This window comes from Poeciliopsis prolifica, unplaced genomic scaffold (genome assembly GCF_027474105.1).
Source record: "Poeciliopsis prolifica strain line A6 unplaced genomic scaffold, Auburn_PproV2 SCAFFOLD006, whole genome shotgun sequence".
Taxonomy (NCBI): Eukaryota; Metazoa; Chordata; class Actinopteri; order Cyprinodontiformes; family Poeciliidae; genus Poeciliopsis; species Poeciliopsis prolifica.
The window spans coordinates 8,153,145-8,180,633 of record NW_026562381.1 but is presented as its reverse complement, the minus strand read 5'-3'; the positions used below and the strand labels follow the sequence as shown (position 1 = coordinate 8,180,633).

The window sequence follows — 27,489 nt, the reverse complement described above, 5'->3', positions numbered from 1 at the left end:
ATCTGAACATAATTGTGGATTTTAATTTTTTGTCACACATGATACTTTTTGGATAGTGTGGTTGTTAACCTAGACTGAATTCAGGTCAAACATACAACCTGGATTCCTGAGTTAAGCTGCATGCAAACATTTATAAACCACTGACTCTAACAGTCCCTACAAGTTTAAATAGGAAAAAAAATGATCTTTTTGTTTCACACGCAGAATTATGTATCTAAAAGCTTTTTAAATATTGTTTCCAATTCAGAACTGCAATTTAGTTAATAGGAATTATTTGTAGAAAAATAAAACAAAGCGAAAGCGATGTGCGGTTCAAAACCTTTTACCAATAATAATGTGGAAAATTGGAGTGTAATTGTATCCAACTCCTTTTATTCTGATACTCCTAAATAAACTCCAGTTGAACCAACTGTGTGCATCAAAATCCATGTGTCTAATTTTATCTGATCTTTCTGTTATCTGATGAGAACAGGAAGTGACCTGACCTTAGTGTGCTTTCAAAATAAAAGTACTGAAATGAAACAGACTTTCATGACAGTTAATGGTTATGGTGACTTTTCATGCAAACTGATGATCAGAGAAGTAACAAAAAGCCCAAAAGTAACTTAGGAGGAGCTGCAGGGATTCTCCACTCAGGTGGAAGTATTTGTCGCTAGGCCAAAACAATGGCTCAGTTAAAGTTCAGCTGAGAGTTTGTGGTAGAAGTGACACTCTCCATCAATCCAACTGAGTTTTAGTTCGGCTGTAAAGAGGAATGGGTCAAATGTTCAGCCTAAAGATGCTCACAAGTGGTAGAGAGTGACTCCAGCCGACTGACCACAGAGTAAAGTGTTGGATCGTAGAGGGCTGAACACAAACACATCCCAGACTTTTCATATTTTCATTTATCCAGAACATTGAAAATCACACGTCCTTTTCCAGGCTACAATGCATTGTGATGGTCTGCTGCATAAAATCCCAAAGTTTGTAATTTCAAAGTGTCAAAATGTGAAAAGATTTAATGGGTTTGAATATATTTTTCTGACGGATTATAGACAGAGCCCATTAAAGAATGAATGTGGAGGAAATCAGAGCAGAAACGTTTCATATTTGGTTTCTGATTTTCTCTCAAAGCAACATTTCTTAAACTCCTGAAACCAGCTAGATGTGAGAATGTGTGAGAGGAGTTGCTCTGCCTTATTCTATTAAATATGACCTTAAAGCATTGAACTTTCTCCTCCTACCATTGTGTGACACATGATTGTTTTTGTTTTAAGATCACCATTAAGTTCTTGTTTTCCTCCTGCGGTGTGAAATCAGCCCTCTGCGTCTCTGTGGGTCGTTTCATTCCTCTCCTCATCCTGCTTCTCTGCAGAAGAAGACCAATTAGAAAGGAGCTGACTGTGACCTCTGCATCCACCTCAGCTCTGCTGACAGGAGGGTTAACATGTAGCCGGACTGTTTTACATGTTATCGACGGGCTGAGAGGCATCATAGTCATTTTATCACACCAATTTCATTCTTGGCCGATTTCCCCTTAGGCAGGTTAGTGGCAGCTTCCCATTGATTTTTCATGTAATTGATCAGAGACCTGCAGGAGCAATTTATTGGCCCACTCGCACCTGTGATTAAGGCTGAGGCCACATGTGTTTATTCATGTACCAGCAGCTGCTTTCGCTGGGAGCGACCTCTGCGCCGTAAAACGCCGCAGTCCTCAGTGTGGAAACGGTCAGGCTAATGAAAGTTGTCCTGGTCTCCAGGACGTTTCCCATCATGCCTGACCAAAGCCATGTCACATCCAAAGTCAAGAGCAGCGGAGACGGCTTGTTTCGACCCGTCAGGGCTGACATGCCTCACACAGAAACAGAGCAGAGTTTAAATCAGAGTGATCTGTATTCATTTGAAGCTGCTTCATTCATGGACGTAAATATGAGAGCGCCCGGGGGGCCAGAAACCACAATGACATCAGCTTTGCATTTCTTTTGGTAGCCATCGATGGGATAATTACAGAAGAAGACAAAGACGAAGAGCTGAGTACTTTTTAAATATACACCATGTTAGTCGGGCATGTCAGGAGGAGCGAGGCGAGCAAAGGAAGCCGTTTACAGGCCTTACTTACTGCGCTCTAAACCACAAGCTGAGTTGGAGTGCTTAGCGTTGCTGCAGCTCATCTCCCTTTGGTACTGTGACAGAGCTGGAATAGCAAGGATCAGGCATAAAGCCGCTCAACAAGCTCAAGAGCTATCAAAGATCCACCCTTTTAATTTGGTTAATTTACAGCCAGCTTTTTCACTAATAACGCTCTTGGAGTGCTACTTGACAAATGGAAATACACACAGGATGTTTCTGACTTGGAGGAGAAAGTCTCAGTGAATGTTTTGTGTTTTTTAGACATCTGTCTCTTTTCCTAACTCCCTTCCCTCTCCTCATCCTTCACTTCCTTCCTCCTTCCCAACAAGCCACCCTTTCAATTAGGCTCAACTATAAATGAAACAAAATTTCTGCTCATTATTAGACTTCTCCCATATTAGCAGATCTGTTCAAAGTCTTGTGGCTTTGGAAACAACACTTACAACTTCAAGTTTTACGACGTGACCCACAGAATTCTGGTCAGACTGAACATCGTGAAAATTACATGTGGTTTTAGGCCAAATCTGTGAAAAAAAGGAAAGAGAAAGAAAGAAGCTGTTTTCAACACAAAATAATGAAACTACTTCATATCTACTAAAGCTTCTTGATGCAATACAATACATTGGATAATACTATGGGAATATGTGAATTTATTCAAAAATAACTGTGCTGAAGGAAGAAATTACAGAGGCGTTCCTGTGTGATATGAGTTACCCATAAAGTTCAGGATGCAACGATGGGAGAGAGATATGAGGTGCAACAAACTACCCTGTGAGGAAATTAAATGAGGCAAATTCTCTCCTGTGTCAGAGTTTATTACTCAGACAAGCTGCACATTATGGAGATTCAACAAAGAAGAGATGAGACTAAAGTTTGCAATAATTACAATGATGCAGGGGAGTGATTTCAGGCCTTTTGGCTAGAAATCTGCTCACATACAGGAGCATCTCAATAAATTACAACTTCAATGTAAAGGTCATTTATGTCAGTTCAAAATGAAACATAATAACTACAACAAAATGATTTTAATACATAATATTATGGCTATGTTGAGGCCTTTACAGTCCTGAGGAAGGCCTTAAGAGATGTCCAGAAGCCACTAAAGGTCACTACAAGCGTTCCAGTTGAAAGTTTTGTGGAAAGAAAAAGTCTGGTAGAAAAAGATGAGCAGATGTGGTTCCAGTTGCTCAGAAACTGGAACCACAGAATCTATAGGCTGAGACACCAGAGCCATCAATGCAGACAAGCTTTTACATTTTTAAATAAAATGTTTTACGTTTGCTGTTTAGATGCATTTGCAAGGTCTACACAGCAAATATGCACAAATGGAATAACAATTTGAATTTTTCGCATGTAAGAAATAGAACCAAGTTTTGTGAATTCAAAGAGAGAAGTTCCTGTCTTTAAAGGAGCCCAGATGATCGGCTGACTGCCTGGGTAGTGTATCATCTCTCCTCCCTGAAGTGCAGGCTCGCATGCCGTGCTGATATACATAAAAAGCTGCAGAGAGTGTTTTGAAATCCTCTCCAGCGCATGCAGGAGGAGGGAAAAGTTGAAGTGTCCAAACTGCGCTGACACAGACGGGCTGATGTGCTCGTTAAGAATCAGGAGAGAGCACCAGCGGAGCAGGTCACCCTGCTTCTCACATCACAGCCCCATCAGAAATTCTTTCAAGTGTCCTTCTGCGTCGCCAAAGATGACAACGGCAAATCGATAAGCGCTTGAAATGAAAAGAAGCCGCCGGTTTGCCCCCGAGGCGAAAGATTTCATACCCGCCAGTCTTGTCTGAACTTCAGGCATTCCTCTGCATCTTTCTGCGTGAGAAAGAGGAGGCTGTTCACTCACTTTTTTCTTCCTCTCTTTGTGTCAGAAGGTAAGAGAAGCATATGCGGCCGCAGCATCAAGCCTCTCCAGACGCTGCGCTCCCCCTTTCTTCTGTACTTGCAGGCGGGGCGTGATGTGATGCAGGGCTCATGCTTTCTTCTTTTATTTGCATTTTCTCTCATTTGCGCGTGTTTGGGAGGCTTTCCTTGAGAAATTGATGAAATCCTGACAAACCGGGATGTTTGACATAAAATGTTTGACATGAATTTGTCCTTCCATCACACTGCAGGTCAGGCTCAGATGACTATTTAAAACAATCCCGACTGGATCTTTTATGAGTCCATTTAATTAACGCAAGTAGTTTTTTTTATTTTTTTTTCTGTACTTATTTCTACAATTAATTATTTTTATTCCAAAAAAAAATTATTAATTATATTTCCAATCACTTGAGTTTAATTATGCCTATCTATATTTTTCTTCTCTTTTTTCTTTTTTGTTGAGGAAGAACCGACGCGCAGGTTTTGCTTCAGTGTTCCCCTTTTGCGTGGAAATTCCCGTGTGGATGAGCGCATTAATTACTGGCTTAATGGGAGTATGACTAAAAATGTAAAAGACGGATTATGTGCCGGGATGGCGGACTGGTGGAGGGGGCGGTGCGGCGCGGCGCGGTGCGGCGCGGTGCGGTGCGGGGGGACTAACGCAGGCCTGTGTCCGGTCTGCTCGCCTCGCTTCAGAAGCGGGTGGAACACGCACGCAGTCTGCATCAAACGAAACGGATCCATAAAGAACATTTGCATCCGAGCCAGCTGTTCACTCCGTCCGCACATAAATCCGCAACACGATAGCGCTCTGTCTGGCGCAAGAGGAGGCCACTGCATCTTTATAAAAGCGACTCAGCTTTTATTTGAAATGTTAGGTTTTGTGGGTGTATTAAATTAGCTATGAAGGATTTTTTGTGTCTTAGCAAACAGTCTTTAATTGAGGCTGAATGGTTACAGAAATGAGAAAATATGTAATTATTATCCGAATTGCTGTGGTCGCGTCTTGTTTATTTTGCGCATAATTTACCAAAGTTATAAATATGTGCCTTTTGACAATAAGGAATTGAGTTATTAAAAGTTATTCACGCCCGTAATGTTTAGATAAAAAGTCCTTTTCATCACCGCTTGCTTCCTGAAAAGACGCATCAGAATTTTGGGATTGTTGGTGAAAGTTGAGAGCTGCCCTGTGCTCAACGCAAACATACACACCCCTCTGTGAGCGCGCACACACATGCACACAAACACACCAGTTCCCCTCTTAGCTCAAAAGCTGGAAAAATTGCGCCACTCCTGGAGCGTCTTTCAAGGCAGGAAAAAAAGTTGAGGAAGACAGAAGAGGACGAGCCAAGGGGAGACTCGGATGAAAGCGCCTCCTTCGCACTTTCTCCGCGCGCCGTAAACAGACACTTATTTATGCGCATAAATGAAACAAACCTAAAGGCAGCGCCGCGTCTCTTTTTTTGGATACGCGCGGCGTGTGGAGCTCCTCCATGCGACGCTCACGTTTACGGACACAAAGTTCACCGCCGCTGGAGCTCGAGGTTGTCTGAGTTTGAGTCGTGAGCGCGGCTTCTGAGGACGGTGGGATTCATTCCTCACTTTACAAAAAAAAAGAAAAAGAAAGAAAGAAAGAGAAAGCCGAAGGCTTGGAGACTGAAACGATCCCGGTCCCGTCCGGTGTCCGCAGCTGGTGAGTACTGGGGGAGCTGGAGCGCAAAAAGAAAAAAAGAAAACACGAGAAGCGAAATGTGAGCTAATGCGAGTGAGGGAATTTGTTCCACTTTGTGCGTCTTCTGATGTTTATTTCAAAGCCGTGACTGGAGGAGCAGAACCGGGGATGTGAGGGCAGGTTTGGCGCACAGGTCTGCGGATGATCATCAGATGTTATTATAGCGGTGATGGAGAACTGGAACACGCAGCGCGATCCTATTTATGCGCAAAAACTAGCAAAAGAAGGCAAACAGCGAACATTGAGAATAATTCAATCTTTATTTGGAGTCTAAACACATCGATAGGTAAAATTCCGCTTGTTGTGATTTACTAAGACATATTCAGGTGATGTAGGAAATTCATCACTTTTGTTCCTTAAGAGAATAAAATAATAGAAAAAAACGCGATGACGCTGATAGTCCCGCGTCTTTAATTAATGCAGGACCATATGATGGAGGTTAGCGGCTCATCCTGCCGGTGATGGCTGCAGCCTCGCGCTCACGCTGTGCTAATTTCACGAGTAAAGCCTCCGTGGGGCGATGCCAGCTTTCTGTCTGCACTGGGCCCGATGCCATGAGACTCACTGATTCACATCAACTGCTGGTGCTGAGAGCAAACGGGCTCCACGGAGTGAGAATGAATGGATGAACGGATGAAAATAAGTAAAGTGGTGATGGCGATGCTGATGCAGCTATCTTTAAACTTTAAACTGCTCCCACAGGGCACTTTATCCCAAATGGATATTAAAAAGAACGGCCTGTAGCGGATAAGGCGATATTACACTTTAAATTAATTTAAATTTTATTATTATGATGATGATTATTATTATTATTATTATTATTATTATTATTATTATTATTATTATTATTTATTTATTATTATTATTATTATTATTATTATTTAGTGCATTGGTATTCATTTTTTATTAAGAAATTAATTTTCTTCACTTTTCTTTTCACTTTTCTTTGTATTTAAAATCTATTACAATTAATTTAATTTGAATTGTGTTTATTTTGCGTAGGGTTATTTCTTTCTGGGAAAATAAAATGCACATTTTTAAAATAATATTTTATAAAGCAGGTTATTTGTGGGAGAATTGATGTGATTTTTGCTGTATTCAGATCTCAGTTTTCTAAATAAAATCAAAGCAGGTTTGCCTGGAGAGGCCGCAGAAAAGCCCAGGCTGCATGAGGAGCTCTCATTAAAGCTCTGCTTAGATAACGCGGAGCATCATGCAATAACCTCCCACCTTCCAGCCTGGCCCCCCACTCCTTCATTTTGCTGCTGAAAAATAGAAAAGGGCTTCTGGAGAACTGTCGCGCAGCTCCACACCGTGTAAGACTTAACCTCCAATATCTGCATCCTCTGAATGAAAAACAGGGAGTATAAAAAAACGCAGCGAAGATGTAGAGCAGGTGAGGAGGAGAAGTGAGGAGAATGGTTAACAGCATGACTGCATGCAAATTTCCTCCCGCCTCGAATTATCATAAGCAAACAGTGTGAGCCTGGACTAATAAAAACCCATCTGTGTAACTTCATATCGAGGTAGTATGAGGGGTTGCGATAATGAATTTTGTAATATCCCACCGACAGACATCTCAATCAGACTCTAATCCCGTGATTTTACCACGGAATCACTCCACTTCCAACTGCTGCAGACAGCAGCAAAACACGCGTGGAGGCTCAGGCAAAACACGACGCGTTTTACCCACGCCACAGAAATCAGACAATGCAGTAAAACAATCGGAAATATGTCGACAGCAAGAGAGAAGAGCGTCACAATTATTGTTTTAATGCAGCTGTCATTTCCGACACGCTTCAAAAAAAGTTCGATAAGAAAATTGAACCAGAAAAAAACTCATTAGAAATAAACAGCCATCAAATGTTATTCATTTAACCTCTTATGATGGTTATGCATATGAAGGTGCCATGTCTGTATTCCCTAATATTTCAAGCTTGATCATTTTTTGATGTAAATTTTTTCTTTTTTGTTTTTATTTTTTATTTTGATAAATTTGAAGAGTTTCAGAGTTTTATCTAAAGACGTCACTGTTATTATGGGAAACTGATTTTAAAATTTGTCCTTTAAGATTTGTCATCAAACTAAATGAATCTTTTGTGTTTATCTAAATTGCAGAACAGCGCCACAATGGAGTCCCACTGCCGCAAACTGGCCACCACCTGCGCACAAATAGGTGAGTCTCCTCAAGTTTATTCATAAAAACAGCGAGAAAAAAATCCATTCAGACATTTAATATTACCATCCTCGATTAATTAAACTCGTTAAAAATCACATTCAAATATACCGGTTGTTATAATAATAATAATAATAATAATAATAATAATAATAATAATAATAATAATAATAATAATAATAATAAATAAATTAAAAAGAAGAAAAATTAGTCATTAAATCGATTCATTCTTATGATAGAGAAACAAATTCCTAATTTCTAATTACGTCAACGTGACGTCGGTCTATTTTTTTTCTGAGAAAATGAAAAATAATGCAGGGACATATTTTCTCTGTCAAATTTATCAGTCTGATCAGAAAATGGGAAGACATATTGGCCTCTCTGAGGGTCACTGTTCTTTGTCTTAGTGCGCCACCTGCTGGTCAGATGAATTCTCCAGTTTTACAGCAGACTGGGTTCATGACGTCTGGTAAATAATAAATAATTCAGCCAAATTCATTTTCAGCCTATTGTTTATTTCATTTTTTTATTTATTTTGAACGCAAAATTGTAAAACTAATTTTGTCACGTCAACTTTTCAATGTATTCAGTGAATTAATTGATTTAAAAAATATTTCTTTCAGTGAAATAGTATTTCATTGCTCTTTAATGCGAATCTAAAATCACATTGAGCTGCAAACGGACAAACTGTAACTTTGATTGTTTAACTCGGAAACAGCGATGCGGCTGCGGGATTCATCCCTTCATCCAAACCACCGCATATTAGAATAATATGATTAACAGACGCAGAAACTGGGAGCAGGAGCTGCGGATCAGGGACGCGGGCGTCATGCGTGCCGCCCTGTAATGTATGCAGCGCTCGGTGGATTGGCTCCTGGGAAAACTAAATGTATAATGAAAGCCCATTCGTGAGCAGGAATACGCTAATGGTGGAATCTGATGTCTTCTTAATCCTATGTAAAAAGCCTTGTCGTTTCCCGCTATATTGACTGAATTGCTAATTAATGGCCCTCAATGGCGGAGGCCTGTTGCAAGCAGTAATCCGCAGAAGAGAGATGAAGCATTCAGATTGTAGAAATGAAGAGGAAACCGATAATCCACTTCAAGTTTAGTATTCAAATATGGCTGGAGGAGGAAAAACTGGCATCACATTATTATTATTATTATTATTATTATTATTATTATTATTATTATTATTATTATTATTGTTGTTGTTGTTGTTGTTGTTGTTGTTGTTGTTTTGTGAAAATCTTGGTCATTTCTTGTTTTTCACATAACAAACGCAGCTAAATGGTTCCGCTCCAGTTGATTTGTCATGTAATCGGCCTGCAGAAGTGGTGACTGATGTGTGTTTCTGTGCGTGTCGGTGGTCTGCTGGTATTTATATATATGTGGGGAGGGCTTTCATAGGATTACTGCGCCAAGTCCAAATGTGCTGCATGAAAGCGCGTCCACTTGGCCACGTGGGAGATGAAGGGCTCCTGTTTTAGTTTCTAAAGATGATGATGATGATGATGATGATGATGATGATGATGATGATGATGATGATGATGATGGTTATGCATGTGCATTTTAACCCGATTTGCTCTTCCTCGATCTGCTTCCTCACATCTCTGTCCCTGGTTTTCTCACTCATTTGTTCCTTTTTTCTTTTTTGCGTCACGTTCATTAAATAAATGAGATGAAAATTAGATGAGAAGGAAGCAAAATGTCCCAGGCGGAGCAGACCGCAGGACCCAGCAGCAAAGTGAGGACAGATCCGGTTTAAGCGCTCCGTCCTCACCAACGGAGGTCCGCGGCCGCTGGAGGCCCGCGCGCCTCCGCCGAGCTTCATTTAATGAATCTGAGAAAACCCAACATTGAGGGGGTCAAGAGGATTTGACAGCTCGTGTGTGGCTCCTTTGCATGTCGTGAATCGGATAGTGAGGTCAGGCTTTTTGTGTCTTGGACTCAGTTTGTTGAGGACTGATCTGCTTTTATTGCCTTTGACCGAAAATCCACACTGGATGAAATCAACAAATTAAATTGGTTTCTTTGGTAGATTTTTGTCAAAGTTTTTGGACAGAAATAATTTTTGTTTTAGCTGCTCAGAGCCACTCAGTTAAATCATCCTATTGTAATTATTACTCATCTAGTTTGTCCTCCTGGTTTGTGATTCATCCATAAAAATAAGTTTTAGATTTCTTCTGCAAGGTTTTTCCCTGACAGCGTCAGTTAAAATGTCTCATGTTTCTCCTCACAGTGAAGCTCAGCCTGTCAACCAGTTTAACTTGAATATTAACTCTATCACTACTTTAGTTCTCGATGGACACAAGCTTACCTCCAACACAAACCTGTCCCAGAATGGGACACGGCACGTCTTCTGCGTCCCAATCAGCAAAACTCTGTGACTTCACCTAAATATACTTTAAAATAGTTGATGAGAGTCAGACTGCTTAGAAGAAAAACAGCGAAAGGATAAATAAATGATTCTGCAGTGTGAAGTCATTTTGAACTCAAATCTATAAAAGTTCAGAAGATTTCAGAAGTTTTGTTCACACTTGTCCAATGGAAGTCAAATTAGGTTAAATCTCTATTTCATCTAAATGGGAATTAGATTTTAATAGATGATCATGTTGTACTGAGGAAGACTTGAAGTCAAAAACTCATTAGAAAAATAATTTTTTTTTTTTCACAAAGGTTGTTCCCTGGTGTATCTGTTCACCTGAATCTGACTGTGGAGCAGCCGGTTACACGGTGGTGGGAGTATTATGCTGTGGGGACGTTTTACTTCAACGCATCAGAATTCTATAATAAAAATTATGATCTGAATGTTTACAATCTGAAGTGCTTGGTGTAAATTAGCCTTTGGATGGAGTCGTTTGACTCTTTCCTTCGGCGCCTCCATTCTGCGCTCCTGTGCGAACACACATGCGGCACGTGTGCGCTTTTTTCACATAGCATGCGTGTCTGGCAGTTAGCGTCAGTTGACAAGTGCGTGCAGATAGTTTTGGAGCGTGCTGGCGCCACCACAGCACTTCTTTTGAAGTTAACATTTATTTGTCCTTTCACGGGACCTCTGGTGCAGAAGGTGTTTGTCTTTGATATTCAGTGCGCATCTATTTTCTTTGCGCCTTTCAATAAAAGCCGCTTTATCCGCTGAGCAAACTGCAGCGACAGAGCCGGAGAGAGCGCGGCTCAGCCTGGGTATCCGCGGCACTCCATCTCTTTACCGGGCCACTGGACCCGTCTCATAAAATGAGGCCAAACTGTGTTATTTTCATTTTTATTTGGTCTTGGGCTGCTGCGCGGCGGCGGCTCGGGGCGCAGCTCGGTACACCGTGCGTCTCATCTGACTTTACATGCTTTTATTTGGAAGAGGAAAAATAAGCGCCAGCCCCGGCATAAATACACTGGCAGACATATCTCGTTTCTGTGAGCTCCGGTTGGTTGGGCACATCCGCATGGACGCGCCTGTCAGAGAGAATTGGGGCGGAGGCAAAGCGGTGACGTGGAGGTGTGGAGAGAGGCGCAGTTGGATGGGCAGAGCACAGGCAACAGCTGAAATGAGCAGAGAGCGCTGGAGTGTGTGTAAGCCTCTGGATCTAATATCACCTACCTGTCCTTGTCACTCTGATAGTCAGCCAAGGTAGCCGCAGTTTTCACCGATGCTGTGATAAAACTCAATGGCCTGTTTTAAAGCGTTCTCCAGTTTAAACAGAACGAGGGCTTCATCTCAGCAAGAGGAACTGTGCTGCTGTGCGCTTTTTGGACAGCTGAACACATTCCGGAGTCGGACTTTCCGCTCAGCCTTCCTGTGCTAGAAGCTCGTGAGATCTTTCACCGATGAGCTCTATGAGGGATCCATTAAATATAGACCACCACCTCACAGGGAATAAACTCGCCTCCACGCACCACACGGCTCTGGCGATGGCGTCCAGCCTGCAGCCGCTGCAGCGCTCCGTGGACTCTAAGCACCGGTTAGAGGTGCACACTGTGTCGGACACATCGAGCCCGGAGTCTGTGGGTAAGAACCGGCCGGGGTTTCACCCGGAGCCCAGAGATCATCTGGTTATGAAACAATAGCTGCTATCAGTCACCATGAAGGGAAATTTATATTCATAAACACCGGAGCTGTCAGTTTGAAAGCAGCTCGTTTGTTTCTGGTTTGACGGTGAATTATTGTTTTCTGTGTTGTTTGTTTTTAAACAGTTTAAATAGTTTCTTGTATTTTCAGCATTATTATAAAAAATAGAATGCAATTTAAAAGGAAAAAGTATATTTTTAAAATCAATAAAAACTTATTCAGAAGGATTTAAAAACTCTGGGTTTTATTCTGTTTTAAATTCAAACAGCCAAACATCAATCTAAAAACCCGGTTTTCTTTTTACAGAAAAAGAAAAAATACAAAATAAAAACGACGATTCCTCGGACGACCCGTCCAAGAAGAAGAGGCAGCGGCGGCAGAGGACTCACTTCACCAGCCAGCAGCTGCAGGAGCTGGAGGCCACCTTCCAGAGGAACCGCTACCCGGACATGAGCACCAGGGAGGAGATAGCCGTGTGGACCAACCTCACAGAGGCCAGAGTCAGGGTGCGTTAACACACACACACACACACACACACACACACACACACACACACACACACACACACACACACACACACACACACACACACACACACACACACACACACACACCAAGCGCAGCACTTCTCATTCCCTCTGAACATGAATACAATTTATAGTTTTTTAATTATGCGGCATTTTGGCACAATTACGCGCGTAAAGAAAACTTTATGGATTGCTCAAATGTAGAACAATATGACAAATAAAAATGGTACTCATAATATAATTAAAGGGAAATTAATTTTGAAATATTGCAGGATAAAAACACATTTAATTTAAGTTCATTTCAATAAACTTGATCAATTATAACGCAACGCGCAAAGATTCACCCCACAACAAATAACCTGGAAATTATCCTTATCGTTTAATTATTTTAAAAATAATGATAAATTACTCAATGTATTATTTGCCTATTAGGTGTAATTAGGCAGTGATGACGCTGTTAACAGTCGAGGCCATTGACATGCCACTTGTGTTCTTCTCTCCGTGTAAAAGAGGTGCAAAGCTTGTATTTTGCGATTGTCGCCCTGTCGTTGTGTGATTAAGGTCAGAGTGTTTGTGGAAGCATGCGGGGGAATACACATCCACTCCACGCTAAGATGCTCCACTGAGACTGCAGTGTGTATTCCGCGCAGATAGAGGCGGCTGTAAAACTGGAGCTCTGCGCAAATAGGAATGAAGGGATTTTATTTTAATTCTGTACATTTAGGGAGAAAAATTAGAACCCAATATAAAAAAATGCACGAATGACAAAAATAAAAATAAAAAAGTGTTTGTTATCTCTTATATTTGTTATTTTTGTGCTCTAGGTTTGGTTCAAGAACAGACGAGCCAAGTGGAGGAAACGGGAGAGGAACCAGCAAGCCGAGCTGTGTAAGAACGGCTTCGGCCCGCAGTTCAATGGACTCATGCAGCCGTACGACGACATGTATCCCAGCTACACGTACAACAACTGGGCCGCCAAGGGCCTCACGTCCGCCTCCTTATCCACCAAAAGCTTCCCCTTCTTCAACTCCATGAACGTCAACCCTTTATCCTCGCAGACCATGTTCTCGCCGCCCAACTCCATCTCGTCCATGACTTCCAGCATGGTGCCATCCGCGGTGACCGGCGTGCCGGGATCCAGCCTGAACAGCCTCAATAACTTGAACAACCTCAGTAATCCTTCCCTCAACTCTGGGGTGCCCACGCCGGCGTGTCCCTACGCGCCGCCGACCCCGCCCTACGTGTACAGAGACACTTGTAACTCCAGCCTGGCCAGCCTGAGACTGAAAGCCAAGCAGCACTCGAGTTTTGGATACGCGGGGGTTCAGAATCCAGCCACCAATCTGAGCGCTTGCCAGTACGCGGTGGACAGGCCGGTCTAATTGCTACCTGCACTGCAAAAAATCGCCACCGAGCTGACATGTTAGAGGACAAAGCATTTTTAACCCACAAAAGATCATTTTGAACTGTTTGAAGTGTTAAAGGGAATTTACTGCTCGCCTGGTAACCATCCACCCCAAGACTCAACTTTTCCATCAAATAATAGGAAAGATGTGACTCAATTCGCTCTTATTGACTTTCGTTCATTTTCACGCAGGGAATCTAATTTAGAGGGTTATTTTTGTGACGGTGGTTATTTTTTGCAGTGTGCGGATAATTAATAGCAGCCGTCCACAGAAACAAGAGACTACTACAGCTACTTTTCTCTCTTTTTTTTTTCTTTTTCAAAACAAGGGCACTAGAAGACTGAACCACTGAAACACACTCAGCTCCTCCTCGGAGTCAAACCGAACCGGGAGTTTTTTAAGTTTCTTCCTCTCCGATGAGCGATGGCCTCATTCACTGAGTTAAAAAAAAAAATCTGAATAAAGGCCTGTTTCACTTTTCACAGCTCGTCATGAGGGCTTTTCTCCTTGATGGATTCTGGACGTTAACTGTTGACAGAAATGTTGGTGTAAATATATTTGAATGATCATCTCCTGTTTGTTGAAGCGGCTGCGCTCCAACCTGCGGCTCCTCTCCAGGTTCCAACTTATCGACGCATGTGGATAAAAAAAAATACAAATCCTAATAAAAAAAGGAATCATGTTTTGCTTGCAAACAAAAAGGGAATGTACATACTAAAGACGCACCAGTTGTGTTTCGAACATATTATAAATTTATTATTAATGTCTGTGTGAATATCGATTTAGAATAGCAATTCTGGATTAAAAAAAAATAAGCATCCAAAAATGTTCCTGCGACAAATGATTTGGTTTTTTGCTCTGTGTATACTATTTGGTACGGAATTATGTTGTTTTTTTCCCCATCAATTCCCGAAATATTGTGTTTTATTTAATGGAAGTAAATATATTGTTCCAAAAACATTCTGCTGGGCGACTTTTATTGAATCTTTGTGCAAGACGTCTGTGCAAAGTAGTGACAGTCTGTCTATAATCTTTCGATTGTCTGAGGCGCTTGTGCGGCTAATCTATAGAGGAAAACAATGGGCCGCTCCAATACACATAGCACCGGGATGCTCCTGCAGATTAGCCCCAGAATGCGTGTCTGTCTGCCTGCCTGCTCCAGCCAAGAGCCGCGGCTGCTCGCTGGGGCTTGAAATAACACGGGAATCAACAAAAAGCTGCGCGGCGGCGCGCACAACAAAGACAGCAATCCATTAAGTTCCCTTCACTCAAGTGGATTTTTTAGAGTCAATGAAACCTTAGAATAAAGTTTAAAAAGAAATAAGGCGATTCAAACGCAGCCATGCATCAAGTCAACCCTGCTTTGTTGGACTCTTATGTACATACCTTAAAAGTTGCTTTGTTTTGTTTCCAACAAGTTCTTCTTTGTAGACACGCAACCAGCCTTAGTCATCTGTTTGCCCTTTTATTGTTTTCATTGCTGCTGCTGATTTTTTATGCTTTAAATGTGCACAAACGTGACAAAGCCAAACAAACTATGAGTATGAAGCTTGAGCAAACATGCAGAGCTGCAGAGGTATGAAGGCCGGGGATGCGTGCAGGAGGAAGCGGGGGAAGAGTTCATGGAAGAAATCACGGAGGAAACACGCCCCACTTTCGGCAAAAGAAAGAAAATATGTGCAACATGCATGCATCAAAATGCTATATTTATATTTTATTTCTTTTATATTCCGCCATAATGCAGATATGGGATGTAAAAGTGCAGCCTTCCCCAGTTTTTAGCACAAAGGTGGTCTATTGGCCCGATCCGGAGATCCACTGTGAGATTCGCCTGAGGTCGCCTCTCATGGGGCTTTATTATGAGCAGAAATAAATCTCAGTAAGTCCGGAGTGTTGTTTTTACAAAAGTGCCAAATAACAAACACCAGCGAAGCGTTCACCCGTTTCCATATATGCCGTGCGCAGCTGCAAACCCTTTAAGATTTTCCACAAGTGTCACCTTTGGATGGAGTTGGTAAGTCGCAGAAATAATCATCCTGTACAGGCGGGGTGGAGGGATAAACCCGGGCGAATACACAAGTCTGCAGTCTGAATACACATCGACACAATCAACATGAGACCTGAAGAGGAATCAGTGGGAAATCGTTCATTTGGTGACGCGCTGATCAGGACTGCACGCTTCTGTGGCTCCCACTTCTGCTCCAAGGTAAGCATCAACTTATATTTAATTTAAAACAAAAAATAGGTGTCTTTGAAATGTAATTATTGCATGGAAGTTAGGTCTTCACTTTTTGAAAATACATTTAATAATTTTACTTCAGGAAATGTAACACCGTTTTTGATTAAGCAAAAATAAAATTACATTAAATTTACGGCTTTACAAACTGGTTATATTTATTTGAAATAATTATCCTAAATTATGCGTAAAAAAACACTTTCTTAATGGATTCATAATGTTGTTTTATAATTATTGCATCACGTGTAAAATTTGTAATGATAAAATGCGTGAATAAAGATGGTATTTTCAGTCCCATCGCCAAAGAAATCCACACATCGCCTGCTTCATTTTACCCACAACCCGCAGTTCATCACGGAGGGGAATTTGTTCCACTATGATTTTAGAAGAGAAACTCGCTGCTTCAGCAGAATTTAAATTAAAAAGACAACAAATGCAAAAACCCAGCAAAAATAATCACAGCCGCTAAAGATTCACGCAGATTAAATATGAAGCTGTTTGGTGATGACAGCTCTCTTCACAGAAGATTTGTGGTTTTAATAAATACTTTGATTATATTTAATGCTAGGAAACCAGTTTGGGTGAACAATGGATGTAGAAAATTTGACTTAGAATTGTTTTTACAAATTAATATGAAAATTTTTCTCCTTTTTGCATGACATCCGTTCTTTTGCTGTTTAGTAACTCTGTGTTGCTGCAGCAAGCAGGAAATGTGGGAGTTGGAGGGATATGGGTTAAGATAATGAACACAGATTCCGGATGTTTCAGAGCAGGCAGGGTGGCTCAGATCAATAGTTTATTATTTGAAGGAGGCAATGAAGCAACAGAGCCAAATTAAATCACAGCAGGACTCCAAAGGGACAGAAACACTCAGCTGGGTGAGGTCAGTGCTGTCTGTAGGTGAGAGAGGATGGGAGACACGCCAGCCTGTTTCATACGTATGTTTGCACACATGTTGGTATGCAGGTGTAGTTTGCAAGTGAGACACTTTGGCAAGAGTTGGGCCAACAAGCCTGAGCTCTGCAGCAGAGAGGACTCCTGTGTCTGGGGGAAGTGGAGTGTTTGGCTCTTAACCAATGGTGGCCCAGCAGCTTCAGCTAAAGGTCACATGATGTGACCTCACACATTCTCACCCTCACCTAAGGCCTGAAGAGAGGTTTTCCACAAGATTCATGACAACCCATCTGAACTAACAGGAAAAAAGCTTCTCTGGCAATCTTTCAAAATAAATCAGAAGATGCCTCAATTTATTGCAACATTTGTGTCTGTTTACTTTGCTCAAAATTAAAACTAGAAATGTTTTTTTTTTTTTTTTTCATAAAAGCGTCGATCTAAAACCGGGTGAAAGTGTTTTATTTTAGTGAGTTTTGCTGGGAGTAGTTGTGCTGTGGGGAGTTCAGGCGCTGCTCAGCGCCGGTGTCTGCTGCGTGTTTGTTCAGTATACATGTGCCATTCGTGCAGCCGTGTTGGAGCTCCTCTGGCTGTGGAGGCTGGGAGCAGTTGGAGGGCAGGCGGCAGACTAGAGCGTGTGAAAGCAGATAACCAGGACGGATTTCATGACGCACACACTTCCTGCTCTCTGAAGTTCTATTAAAGAGGGATGAAAACAAAACACACACACACAGATCTGAGTTGTTTTCTCTCCAAATCAATTTCTGCACATTGAGAGCATGCTGAAAAGATCAGCGGAGCAGCTCTCATGGAGCTTGAAGGGAGAAAAAAAGGCTCCATCATGAGGGTCTTGACAATTTAGACGATACGGCTGATTTTTAAGGGTGAATATCACCTGCTATTTTTACAACTGAATCAAAAATCAGAAGCTCTGCTGCCATCTGGTCAAAAGACAATATTCAAGTTCCAATAAAGAGGAGTCTGAATTAAAGGGATAGTTTGGAAAATTTCAGCTGAGAAATCATCTGTAAAATTTCCCTCAGCTGTTGTCGTCAGATCAACATGAGTCTGTAGAAAAGTGAAGAAATCCTCGGAGTCCTGTTAGGCTAACAAGCTAATCAGAAAGACATCACTGTCCCGACTCAGTAAGCTCAACTCAAAATGTCCATCAGGCCCGCTTCACATTTAGAGAAGGTCTGGAAGATTTTATGTCCACAGTGTCACTTTTCAGGAATTGCATGTTGCAGCCTGAAAACAGCTGCAGAGTGTAACTTTCATAAATATATATTATGTACATTTACATATTTGTTAAAGCTGTCAGGATGCAGATACAGTCTATGAAACAACCCAGCTCCTTTTTCTCCTCCCAGTGGTCCTTCTGCCATCTGCAGAAATACATTGCTCCAGCTCAGAAGCAACCAACCAGATCCAGAAGGAGGGTCTTAGTGCTGTCAGTCGTCCTCATGTGTTCACTGCTTAATGTACAAATGGTACAGAAAAACCTTGACATTACAGGAAAAGTTGCTTATCTGTCGTTATCGGTAGCTATACTAATTAACTTGTGCTTTCATGGACGGGGTGGGAAACAAGCTGTAGGCTAGCTGCAAGCAAGCTGCATGGCCTACACAAGCATGATTAACAGCAGTAAGACTGTCCTCTTGTTCTGATTTGTTGTTTCTGAAAGAGCAAAGTATTTCTGCAGATGGCAGTATAACTACTGGCAGGAGGCAGAGAAACTTAATTTTTTTTAAGATTATCTGACTCAGAATATACTGTGAAGACATAGTGACACTTTCAACAAATAAATAAAAAACATTTTGTTTACAAAAGTTTTAATGCTTAAATGTCTTCCAGCTCAGACAAGTAGCAGAAAAGATTTAGCTTTTAGCTTTGGACTTTTTTTTAAACTTAACTGTGAAAGTTCCCACAGAGTGTGGCAGAGCTCTGCTGGAGGCCAGTGCTGCTAAAGTTGGTCTCTGATTCATTTGAGGGCTGAATATAAAGATCATTCTTTAGCTTTTTCTGTTGATGAATGTTTGAATGTGTCTCATTTTGAGGTGGGAGACAGAAAGAAAATGTCTACCTAGACAATGAAGTTTTTCATCTTATCCAAAAACAAAGACAAGAGCATAATTAGTGCTTTTCCTGGAACTAGAATTACTTTAGATTAAGACAAGCATGAAAACCGCAATGCAGAAACAAGTCAAACATAGTTTGAGTATTTCTGCATCTTATTAACATATGTTTTGTGGTTTATAACAACAAAACAGTGGAGCTCGTAACATGAGCCACCACAGGTTGGTCCATGTATTTCAGGAATTTAAAGAGTGTCTATCAGTGAGCCTGTGTGATGTTCCAAACTGTATACAACTCATCCCAGATCATTTCTGCTTTTACTGGATGAAACTGAAAACAACTGGAAGATCTACAGGATTTCTATGGGAATAATCAGTTTCTGAAGTCTTTCTCATGCTTTGTCACGTTAACCCGACAAGTCCATAGCTGCTAACATTTTAGCCTTATCCACAGCATCGTGTTGAGACACCTGCAGTTTACACAGGCTGCCCCCCTCCTGCACTGTTTTCTGTTTTCTTTGGGCCTGCCATCTTCTGTAACAGCTTAATTGACGTTTACCTCAGTTTTGCGGCTGTCAGCCACCCAGAGTCTGAGTTTGAAGAGCAACTCGGCACGACCGCTTCCCAGGCTCCAGCTTTAGCTAGAAAATTACACCTGAGCACTTGTGTTTGCTTTAGTGCTTCTTTCATTTCACATCCAACAATCTTCACAACCCAAGGTGAGTCAGAAAGGGCAGAGCGAAATTGTGAGAAACAGAATCTGAGTTGTTTTTATTTTTTTTTAGTTGCAAAGAAAATGGACGAACAAAGAAAGTCAGAATGACAGAATCAAAGTACAAGAAGTTCCTCAATTTTTCTTTTGGATTTAGCCTTAAACATCCAACCTAACACTGAACATTTGCGCTCTTGCATTTCTTCAGTCTCTCTGTAAAGATCATGTTCAGTCATGCAAAATATACAAACCTGCCATATTTCTGCGCCGGAGTTGAAATGATGGCAGGAACAAAGGCAGGAACGCCTGCAGAGTTAATGTCACACTTTACAGACCGAGTCAACGTTCCAGCTGTACAAACATCACATCTCTGAGCATAAAATGAGCAATATTACTGGGAAGCCAAGCAAAGAAAAAACACAACGTCACAATTTATTCACCTAATTCCAACTTCAGTTCAGTTCCTGAGTCCAAACAGAAATGTTTTCCAAGAGAAATCTCTGTGCTTTCATGTTGTGTGGTGATGGGACAGATTCTGCAGAAATATGGACACATGAGTAAATTCTTGTCTCTTTATTCTCTCATCCTTGTTTGGTTACTGGCCTTTCTGTGCTTATACCACACAGGTGGGCACACACACAAATCTTTGTGGAATGTTGAGAATTTTACTTAAATGTATTTGGTTGTGATTCTTTGTGGTATTTCAGGTCACTGTAGTTGTGTTACAATCAGAAAGTTTCAGGTTTGATTCCAGCCTTCTCTTGTCTCTGAGCCCCTGGGCAAGGCACTACGCCCCGAGTTACCTGCTGCTGCATGTGAGTCAGAACTGCAGTCAGTCCGTTTAGCTTCACAACGGGACTTTATGTACTCGTCAGCAACGTTCCAGCAGGGCTTGACAAACTTTGCAACTGTGTTAAAACTCTGAAATGAGAAGACAGAATATGAGCGAACATTTAACGCAGTTCAATTGGCTGAGTTTTACTTTTAATTATCAAATAAACATAACTCGGGAGAATGCAGCTTTCTGAAAATGTGGTGGGCTGTGATTTAGAGTGTTGGGAAAGTATTAACACCTTCTGAACATTATGAAGCTTCACAATCACCAAAGACCTTCAGTTCAATCAATAGAACCCAAAGTAGTGCATAATTAAGAATTGAAAAACAAATATGGTTCAAATCTTTTTTAGAAATAAAAGTGTGCCATTCATTTGAACTCAGCCCTTTTTACTCTGTTACCTCTGAGTAATGCCTTGTGCGATTAATGGGTGTGGTCTTAAGTTGTCTGATTATAAATGGAGTCCACTTGTGCATTTCTGAACTTACAGATTCTTTGGAGATCAACCAGCATCATGAAGACCCAGGAAGCCAGAAGCAGGTCAAGAAAAAGGTCTGGAGAAGTTTAAAGCTAAGTCCAGGACAATCCTGGAAGAAACTCTGTTAAAACTGCAGGAGACTTATATTCATAAAAAAAATGTTAGAAACTGTTTATCATCTTCTTTCCACTTCACAGTTATTTGTTGCTTCATGTTTGCTCTCTCACATAAAACATGAACCAAATAAATTGAAGTCTGTTGTTGCAGTGCGATGGAAAAGAGGAAAACATTGAGGTATGAATACTTTTGCACTGTACATTACTCAGTGTGTAATTATTTTCATAGTTGCACAAGGCACCAATGTAATAATTACACTGGCAGTTTTCAAACTCTGTAACTAAACCCACTTTTGGCAGCGTCAGCACCAGTAATTGCTGCCACATTTTTCATAACTTCAAGGAAATAACTTGGACGTAAGCAGCATTTCTGAAAGCATTTTATAACTAGTTGATGTTTTTAAATAATTTTATTTTGAAGCCCCAGCAATAGACCCTGAACGTCAGCAGTTGGATCTCAGATGAAATGTAATCTGCTCTGTTCAGAGACAACGGTCAGACGGTCCCATAAAACTGCAGAAATTCATAAAAACAAATGCAGAATCGATACACTTAGAAGGTTTACAGTAGAAAACGCTTTAACACATTTCTAATAATTCTGTATCTTTATATTTTTACATTTTTCTTGAGTTGTCTATTCTATACTTGAGGAAAATTAAAATAAAAAATATTTACCTCAGCTGCAACAAAAGCAAATGCTTTCTGTATCATTAATGTCTTTAAATTGTGAAAAATCTACACAAACTGTTTGTAGACAAGTATTTTTATTGTCTTTATTTTTAGAGAAACAAATCAGTTTGTTATTATTTGTTATTAAAAGCAACTGAGACGAACTTTAAGAACCAGATTTGGTTATGGAGCCACATGTTCTGTTGGAACCAGCGGCTCAGATGAGTTCACTTCAATCTCCCATCACATTTGTTTCATTTATGACATTTTTTAAACTGATGAAACCTTGTTGGATCATAAAATTAAAAATAAAGTGAAATTAAAAAGTAAAACTTCCTCTAAAACTCAATATCTGTAGTGGTGCTGCAGTGGCTTTCAAAGACTGGCTCTGTGAAACAGAAAATATTCTAAATAATATTGAGAAATGTTATTAATTTTCTGAAATATCCTAATATGGAAATGGAAGCCAGTTATGGGAGAATGCATAACAGAACACCTCTGAGTTTTTAAATATTAAAATCATGCCACCGCAATAAAGTATTTGACAATCTATAATAAATGTTGTGCCTGATGTATTTCCTCAGTGTCTGTGTGGTCAAATATTTGCTCAGCGCTGCACTCAGTCATTCCTACAATCATCGCAGAGTTTATCGCTTCATATTTCAAATCCATCTCTGACTCCACACACACTTTGCTTCTTTCAGAAGAGAAATCATCGCCTTCTCTCTGTCCTGATCTGCGGTGTGAGCGCAGTTGGAGATGAACATGCCAGCAGGGCTCATGCAGGAAAGTTGTCACTGTTTACATCTCATAAAAATATTTGTTGGCTTCCGTATTTATGGAATCCAGATGTTTGTCAGTCCCAGCTTTCCCAAAAAAACGTATTTATTTTTTATTACTTTTATCTTTTAGGACATCTTTTTTTCTGTCTCTGACATTTTGTTTCTTTTTTTGTAACCAAAGTTTATTTCCCCCAAAAAGCTTTTTTTATTTTTTGCAGAGATCTGAGAAACACCAACAGTGCAGTGTTTTTGTATTATTTTTACTTGTACACACATTTGTATCACATTTTATCATAAGATAAGTGTGTATTGTGATATTCCATGAATTTATTCATATAGTGAAAACATTTAACATGCTCTGTTGTTCTGTTTTCAGGAACAGTTACTTAAAAAGTTTCTGCCTGTTATTGGACCTCAGTACTTCCTGGTTGTTGTTGCCTGTATTTGTGAAGGTAATAATATTTGAAATTAAACAGAACATCCAGGGGCTTAAAAAGAATTTATGATTAACATAGTGAAAGATCTAAAATTCCAGATAATATTTGTGAAGTGGAAGGAAATGTTTTACAAAGAAAAATCTGAAAAGTTTGGCCTGTATCTATTTGTCGGTCAGGTAAAGTGTTGTGGAGAAGTTTAAAGGTCATAGTCTGCAACAACATTGCAAGCTTTGAGTATTTCTCGGAGCTCTGATCGTTTCATCACTTTCCTAAACATAAACATCTCGCCAGAGCTGAGATGAAGATTAATGTTCAGATGTGTTTTCAGATGAGTTCAAACGCATCTGAACATTCATTTTCATGTCAGCTCTGGTTTGATCTTCTGACTCACTGATCTTCTGCAACTTTACAGTAAAGACATTTTCAGTCTCTAGATCTGTGAAGTTGGTGGAGTCATTCCCACAGTTATATGCAACTTCACCTGCAATTACAAGTTTTGTATTTACATAGCTTTGACTCAGTAAGACTGAATACAAAAGCTTAAAAATCCTTATGAAAATGTCAATTAAATCCCTTAAAATGTTTGGATGTAATGTGACAAACTGTGCAAAAGTGCTGTATGTAAAAATAATTCAGTTTTTATGCTATTTTTATAAAGCTCAAACAGTTTATGATTTGCAGATCCCCAGTATTAGCAAAGGTTTAAGAACCACACCGCCTGCAAAAAGCGACAATCCACAAATACTTGAAACAACCTTCTAAAAGTGTTTATAACTTCTAATTTAATAGTTCAAACACCAAATATAACTCAATATTAGACTGCACAGTAGAAGTTGACAGAGTGCTACAGCTGAAGCTAACATCCACAATCTACCTTATCTCCACTTTTGAGGTTACAACCAATCAGTGCCAGGAAAATGCATGGCGCTCCTGGATTGGCTGTTTTGCAAATACCAGACAAGTTTTGTGTCTGTCATAAAAAAAATATTTATTTTTTGTAATTTTATCTTGTCTAATATTGTGTTAAATATTGTCTTCTCTATACTAATTCAAAGCAGAAAAATTACTATCAAATCATGTTTTGATTAAATCAGCAGCTGTCTTGTCTGAATCCTGAAGAAAATAAAACCTGAAGCCAAATGATGCTGAAACCTTCTAGATTTGAAGGCCAGGTGGACAGATCTACTCCGACTTCCTGATTATTCATTCCTGTATGTTTGTTGGCGCACCTTTTAGAGCAAAAATTTTGGAAAACAAAATTATTAATATGGGTATGAAGAGCTAAAAAACTTGAAAAAAAAAATCTGAACTGCTGTGAAAAAGTGGAAAAAAAGTGAACACTCCACCTGGTGCCATTACCTGCTGTCTCTGCTCGTGCACTTCTGTCAGCCCATCCAGCATTTCCAACCCAACAAGAACAGACGGTGTGGAGAGCGACTTATTGGATTGGATCCCATCCAGCAGTGACTTATATGCTCAACCTATATGTCACAGATGGTAGGATTTCTGTGTGGTTGATATAGGAAATCCACTACGGAGTATTGATCTCTCTAAGAGCTGCTCTCTCTGCTTGATCTTGCAGGATCTGAACATCCACACAGACCTGGAGGGGAGAGGAGCCACTAGATTCTCATTCTGGCCTTAAAAGCTAAAATAGAGAACATTCTGTTCAAATATTCAGGTAAAAAATTATATCACACCCACAAAAGCTGTTTTATTTTGTTGTAGCTCCATTAAGCCTTTAAGAAGATGTAAAACTGTTGCACAGAGATGAGAAATGGTCTGTTTTTACAACTGTAACAAAGGAAAGGATAAAAATAGTTTATGCGCCTAAAGTACCACAAACTGTGTCAACAGAAAACTCATTGTTGACTCACTGTTTGTCTGCAAAATCCTCTTCAGGTAGATCAGGTTAAAACCACAGCAATAGTGATCAGTTTACCTCAAAGACTTCTGCAACACAAAGTGCAATAATCCACTGAATTATTGCTTGAGGATGAACTGAAATGCATGACCCAGCAGAACTATCTTTGTGAAGTTGGTCTCAGGAGATTTCCAACCACAAAACGTCACCTGGGAGGGATTCAAACACAAACAAGAGCTTTGATTTGATGGGCGGATGTGACAGCACTAAATAAACGTCAGATGTCTATAATGTAAAACAGCATCAGCAAGTTTCAGATGTGTCTGAATGCTGGAGATGTTCTCCAGGTCATAGGTCAATTTTGTAATTCTCTTTGTGTGACTGAAGGTTCAGGTCTGATTTTAGACTTGATTATTAGTTTCTAGCTGTAATAACTGAAATTTCATGCTGAACTCCTGATCATTTATCTGTGTCAAAACATTTTAACTTCAGTTTTGTTGCTATTCATGTCATGGCACATCTATGCACTGACCTGTAAAATGCTCTCTCTCTTTCATTATTCTGACATTTAACAAATAGAAATGTTGTCAATCAAATCTGAAATGCATTTTTTTAACAGTGCATGTAAGTGTAGCCTTTATGGATGTCATTTCTGCCTCAGGATGGAGTCATGATCCACACTTCACTGTGTGGTCCTCAGGCTGGAGTGCAACCAGTTAAGCAGATATCTTTCACACAGCACACCTTCACTTTCTGAACTGATGTTTTGTGATTTGCTCTTTAACTGGATGGTCAAGTCAATAGAACAAGCAGAAAACTCTGCCTTCCTTCTGTGTGGCAGACATCTTTAATCTCCAGTGATGCAGTCACGTTCAGAGCCGTGAAACTCTGGTGAAGGAAGAACAACCTGCAGACTGGGCCTCCAGTCTGCACAGCCCTGCTTCATTATGGCGCACAGTGGGGAGCCCAAGCACATGGCACGGTAATCCCTGCTGGAGCAGCCGCCATGCTGTCATTACCGAAACGGAGGCCACTCCTAACACCAACATGCACACAGACGAAGGAAGGGCTGTAGTGACTGCATATAGACGATATCAAGAATTATATTCTCCACAGGACCTGTTATGCTGGTGCAGATTTATCCTCTGTTGTGAATCGGAGGCATGATTTGTCCTGTTTGTTGTTGTTGATGTCATATGCTTGCAGATATGAGATGTGAGCCACTACTGTGAGGTTTAACACTGTTGCATTTAAATACAGTTCCGATTAGAAGCTTATACACACATGGATGTTGTGGGCAAATTTAAATTGACCAGTTTGAGGCTTTTAACTAGATATTTAAATCATTATTTTCTGGGAAGCTGGACTGGTGATGTAGCATGTAACATCCGTGGTTTTATTTAGATAAATCTTCTTCAATAAGTTGCAGAGAAATTACCCATCGACGGGGTTCTGATGTAATTCTGTCTGGAGATTTAATCTCTCACCTCGTCTGAAAATCATCTTTTAGACTGGTTGACCTCTGACCTGCTTTTAAACACCATCCATAAAGTTTTATTATATTGTTGAGATCATGGCTGTTCAGATGCATCATGGAAGAATATTGTGCTTCCAGATCTTCCAAAACAAGTAAGATATTCTGAATGATGAGGATTTAAACTCATGATCTCAAAACATATATATTGTTAACCTATTTTTCTTATGAATCGCTGACAGAAAATGCAAGACTCGTGCAGAGGCCCACAAAAAATACATAAGTTAAAATGAAAACTTGTATTTTGCTTTTTTGCTTCTGACTGATATTTCTGATCTTGGCCAGACAATCATGGCTGCCTGAAGACTGAGCCAGTCTTGCATAAACATTGCTATGTTTGGTTTTATTTTATTTTATAATATCAAACTGATTGTTGTTTAAAATCGTGTTTGTGACAGTTTAAAATAAAAAAATCTTTTATCAACTGTTAATTTTTGAAAATCTGATTTCTGAATTTCTAAAGCAGTTTATAAGTTCAACAAAACATTTTCATAGATTTTATTATTGTTTAGTCTCAAATATCCACTAGAGGTCAGTAAAGAAAATTAGCACAGCAGTTCTTTCAACTTGATGCATATGATGCAGAAATAGGTTGGTTATCTTTACTGACTACAAACTAAACAATAAATCATAACATTTGATTAGATTTTTCAGTAATTAAAAATGTACACAGATTTGGCTCACGTTAAGTTGAAGTTAAACACGAATAATCAAGTCAGTATATGAATCTCTTTCTGCAAAAACTGGAGGAAATTCGACTGAATTTCACAAAGGAAAGAAAGTGTAGGATTCTTCTGGACGAACGTTCCAGCCTGGTGTTTTCCTGACTTTATGAGGCATCATGGCAGGTAATGAAGCGGAAAGGTCAGGGGGAATGTGTTTCCATCCTCTCTAAACCAATAGGTCGGATTCCCACTTTTCACGCTCCAGCTCTGTGACTGCACCTGCTGCCCTGTTGGTTAAAAGAAAACATATACCACAC

General features: G+C 40.2%; 1 protein-coding gene and 2 long non-coding RNA genes across 5 annotated transcripts; all 3 read left to right on the top strand.

Moving 5' to 3' along the window:
* The first annotated feature begins 3,660 nt into the window (after positions 1-3,660).
* Positions 3,661-14,838, top strand: LOC129360746 (pituitary homeobox 2). Of its 3 annotated transcripts, none has more exons than XM_055031137.1 (4): positions 3,661-3,982; positions 7,822-7,879; positions 12,252-12,451; positions 13,297-14,838. In XM_055031137.1, the coding sequence occupies exons 2-4, from the start codon at positions 7,834-7,836 to the stop codon at positions 13,852-13,854; spliced, it is 804 nt and encodes a 267-aa protein (XP_054887112.1). In that variant the 5' UTR covers positions 3,661-3,982; positions 7,822-7,833; the 3' UTR covers positions 13,855-14,838. The 3 variants fall into 3 exon arrangements, with proteins under 3 accessions (XP_054887112.1, XP_054887111.1, XP_054887109.1); XM_055031136.1 differs by lacking the exon at positions 3,661-3,982 and adding an exon at positions 5,100-5,664; XM_055031134.1 differs by lacking the exons at positions 3,661-3,982; positions 7,822-7,879 and adding an exon at positions 11,251-11,885.
* A 1,165-nt stretch (positions 14,839-16,003) lies between these two features.
* LOC129360830 (uncharacterized) lies at positions 16,004-22,671 on the top strand. The gene is made up of 3 exons (XR_008606097.1): positions 16,004-16,084; positions 21,118-21,179; positions 22,595-22,671. It is a non-coding gene; the product is annotated as an uncharacterized LOC129360830 (long non-coding RNA).
* Positions 22,672-23,007: 336 nt separating this feature from the next.
* On the top strand, positions 23,008-26,885 carry LOC129360605 (uncharacterized). Its single transcript, XR_008606068.1, has 4 exons — positions 23,008-23,124; positions 24,499-24,606; positions 24,692-24,790; positions 25,635-26,885. It is a non-coding gene; the product is annotated as an uncharacterized LOC129360605 (long non-coding RNA).
* The last annotated feature ends 604 nt before the right edge of the window (positions 26,886-27,489 follow it).